General features: G+C 53.8%; 1 protein-coding gene across 1 annotated transcript in view; it reads right to left on the reverse strand.

Annotated features, from left to right (window-relative positions):
* Nucleotides 1-592: 592 nt before the first annotated feature.
* The window catches only part of GGT5 (gamma-glutamyltransferase 5), a 33,360-nt gene continuing 31,026 nt past the window's right edge, over nt 593-2,926 (reverse strand). The window contains exon 12 of the mRNA XM_012813593.2: nt 593-1,045. Within this exon, the coding sequence (XP_012669047.1) occupies nt 899-1,045 (147 nt within the window). The 3' untranslated portion in view covers nt 593-898. The remainder of the gene's footprint in view (nt 1,046-2,926) is intronic.

Below are 2,926 nucleotides of genomic sequence, written 5' to 3' on the forward strand. Positions count from 1 at the left end.
GTCCCAGCTACTTGGAAGGCAGAGGCAGGAGACTCGCTTGAGCCCAGGAGTTGTAGGTTGCTGTGAGCTGTGATGCCACAGCACTCTACCCAGGGGAACAGCTTGAGGTTCTGTCTCAAAAAAAAAAGAAGAAGAAGAATTACATCACTGTTGATGGTTTCAAGGGTGAGAAACCCTGGTCTCAAGAATAGGAAGTGTTGGGGCTAGAGAAAGTGTTCTTGGGTCTTGCTTTGTCCAATTCTTTCCTGGCACAGATGACAAGGTCCAGAGATGAACCTTGGCCCAGCTCCCGCAGGAGTCTGGGGCAGGCGTTCCCGGGCCACATTCTCTTCCCACCAACACACAGGACCTGACCCAGTCACACAGCTGAGCCTCAGCAAAGCCTGGAACAGTGTAGGGGTGGGGTGGGGGTGGGGTGCATGCCTCTGTTCAAGGTGGCAGGGTGAGGCCTGGACCATCTGTGAGCCTCAGTTTCCCTGCCTCTGTGGTGGTACATTGTAGAGAACCATAGGAGCTTGATACATGTGCCCCATGAGCACCATCTAAGGGTCCCCATCCCCAACTCAGAGCTGCTGAATCAGGCTGTGGTCTGGCCTCCTCTTTAATCTTGGACTGTAGGATATACACAGATGGTGAGTGAGTGACAGGGGCAGAGGCCTGTGTCAGGACAGGATGGGGAGGTGGGATAGGACACAAGGAGTTCAGGGAGGGGGTCAAGTGCAAGGCTCGGCCACCATGGCTGTCCATCTGCCAGGCTGGCCCCCACTTCTTCCAATCCCAGGTGGACTCCACAGCCGGGGCTCCAGATACTGCCAGAGTGCTTGGTCCCCTGGCCACATCCAGCCTGGGGACAGGACTGACCAGTGGCCAGATCCCTGCTCTGGGCAGAGCAGTCTCTTCAGTAGCCTGCGGCCTCCCCACGCTTCCTCATGTCCGACACAGCATACACGCAGGCCCCCTCCTGGGACACGGCCTGCACCACATTCAGGAAGTAGAGCCTCTGGTTCTTCCTCTGGCCGCGCTCCTGGAGCCCCCTCTGTACCTCCTGTAGATGAGAGAGGCAGGTTCACAGTGGGGAGGGGCCAGACAGGAATGGAGGAAACCTGCCAGAAGGCGGGGCTGGGCAGGGGGTGGGGTCTGAGAATGCAGGGCAGGAGCCCTCTGGCTCAACTGCAGGGAGAGAACAAAGGTCTTAGAGGAGAGGCCTCCAGTGGACGTGCAGGCAGGACATCCCTCAGGCCAAAAGGCTGTCTAGGATGCAAGTTCACTTCCATCCTGGGTCTGTGCACACCAGGTCCAGACAACTCTGAGTTCTGGGGGCTTCCATGGAGCAGGTAGCTTCTGAAGACTTAGACTGAGAGCCCTCCCAATTTTGAGGACCTTGAAAGCAAGGCCTTCTAGAAGGCTGGCATTGGGGCCTTTGTAGTCCTGAGTCATTCATTCATCAAGAACTGCCCATCTCAAGACTCCTCTCCCTGCTTGGGGTCTCCTTGCCCGGCAACTCCGGGATCTTGAGGACAAATTTCTGGGTGCTGGGTATCCAGGCCAGCCAACTAGAGCCCAACCCCTCAGAAGTTTAGGGCTGAATTTCAGAGGAATCAGCTGGAGAAGGACCCCAAGCTCCAGATTCCATTCACTCTGAATATCCACAAATGCAAGGAAATTCGACCTCCAGGCTGAAGGCAGCAGAATTCCCAGAGTGTGAGATGCTTGGCACATGAGGCTTGCAGGCTCAGCCCTGAGACCCTCAATCTGTGGACTTTGAGGCAGTTAGAGACCAAGACAGGTCCTTAACCCTGCTGCATTGGTTTCTAACGCACTAAGTACCTTGCCCCGGGGTTATAGCCCCCATACTACCACTCCCTAGGGTAAAAAGCCTGGAGTGTAGGATCTGTGCTTTATCTCTGGGGGCCATTTTGGACTAAGCAGCTGAGAACCTCGCCCTTCAGAGCCTGAGATTCCAGAGACCTCTAGGTACTAAGACCTTGGTGCTCTGCTATCCCTGGGACCAGGACCTGTGCCCTGAGGTCATCAGGTGATGCCACATGACCTGAGCTGTTTCGGGGCGAGGTCTTTGGAGACTGCCCTCTTGGTTATAAGTTCCTCTGTCCCTGACATACTAATTCCACATGTCCTTAGACTTGAAAGCCCAGATCCTCACTGCTGAAGCCAAAGTTGGACTTTGGTCCTCGGAGACTGCATTCCTTAGAGTGTCAGGGCCAGAGTCCAAGCAAGACCTTGAGGATTAAAGACCCTCCCTGCCCCAGTCCCTGGACTTTAGTTTCGAAGGCCCTTAGAGACACAAGACATCAGGATTTTCTCTGTGGAAAGCCCTAGACCTACATAGCTGACACTCCAAATCCCCAAGGGAGCTGAGGACCTTCGGATTCCATTAATTCCAGTCCCTAGAATATCATTTCCCAAATTCAGAGTCTAAATAAGGTCCTCAGACTGCCAGGTCCTGAGATTGATGTTTGCTAAGTAAGGACTTTCACACAAGGGTCAAGGAGGACGGGTTTAAGATTATGTGCCCTGGATACTAAGATTCTAAAGATCTAAGATCCCTGGAACCTGAGGTCCCTGAAAAGGTCATCCAGCTGCTGGGTAACCCTAAAAACGGACAGCGGGCCTTATACTAAGACTGAGGTTCTCAGGGACTACCCCCCATCTTTGGGTAAAGGCCCCCAGTCTCATCCTGGTCTACGGTCCTCAGAGATCTATTCTTTTCTTTTTTTCTTTTTTTTGCAGGTTTTGGCCAGGGCTGGGTTTGAACCTGCCACCTCTGGCATATGGGGCCAGCACCCTACTCCTTTGAGCCACAGGCGCCACCCTTTTTTTTTTAGAAAGAGTCTCATGTCACCCTTGGCAGAGTGCCGTGGTGTCACAGCTCATAGCAACCTCAAACTCTTGGCCTCAAGCAATTCTC

This window comes from Otolemur garnettii, unplaced genomic scaffold, assembly GCF_000181295.1.
Source record: "Otolemur garnettii isolate 467f Iridium unplaced genomic scaffold, OtoGar3 scaffold00281, whole genome shotgun sequence".
Lineage (NCBI taxonomy): Eukaryota > Metazoa > Chordata > Mammalia > Primates > Galagidae > Otolemur > Otolemur garnettii.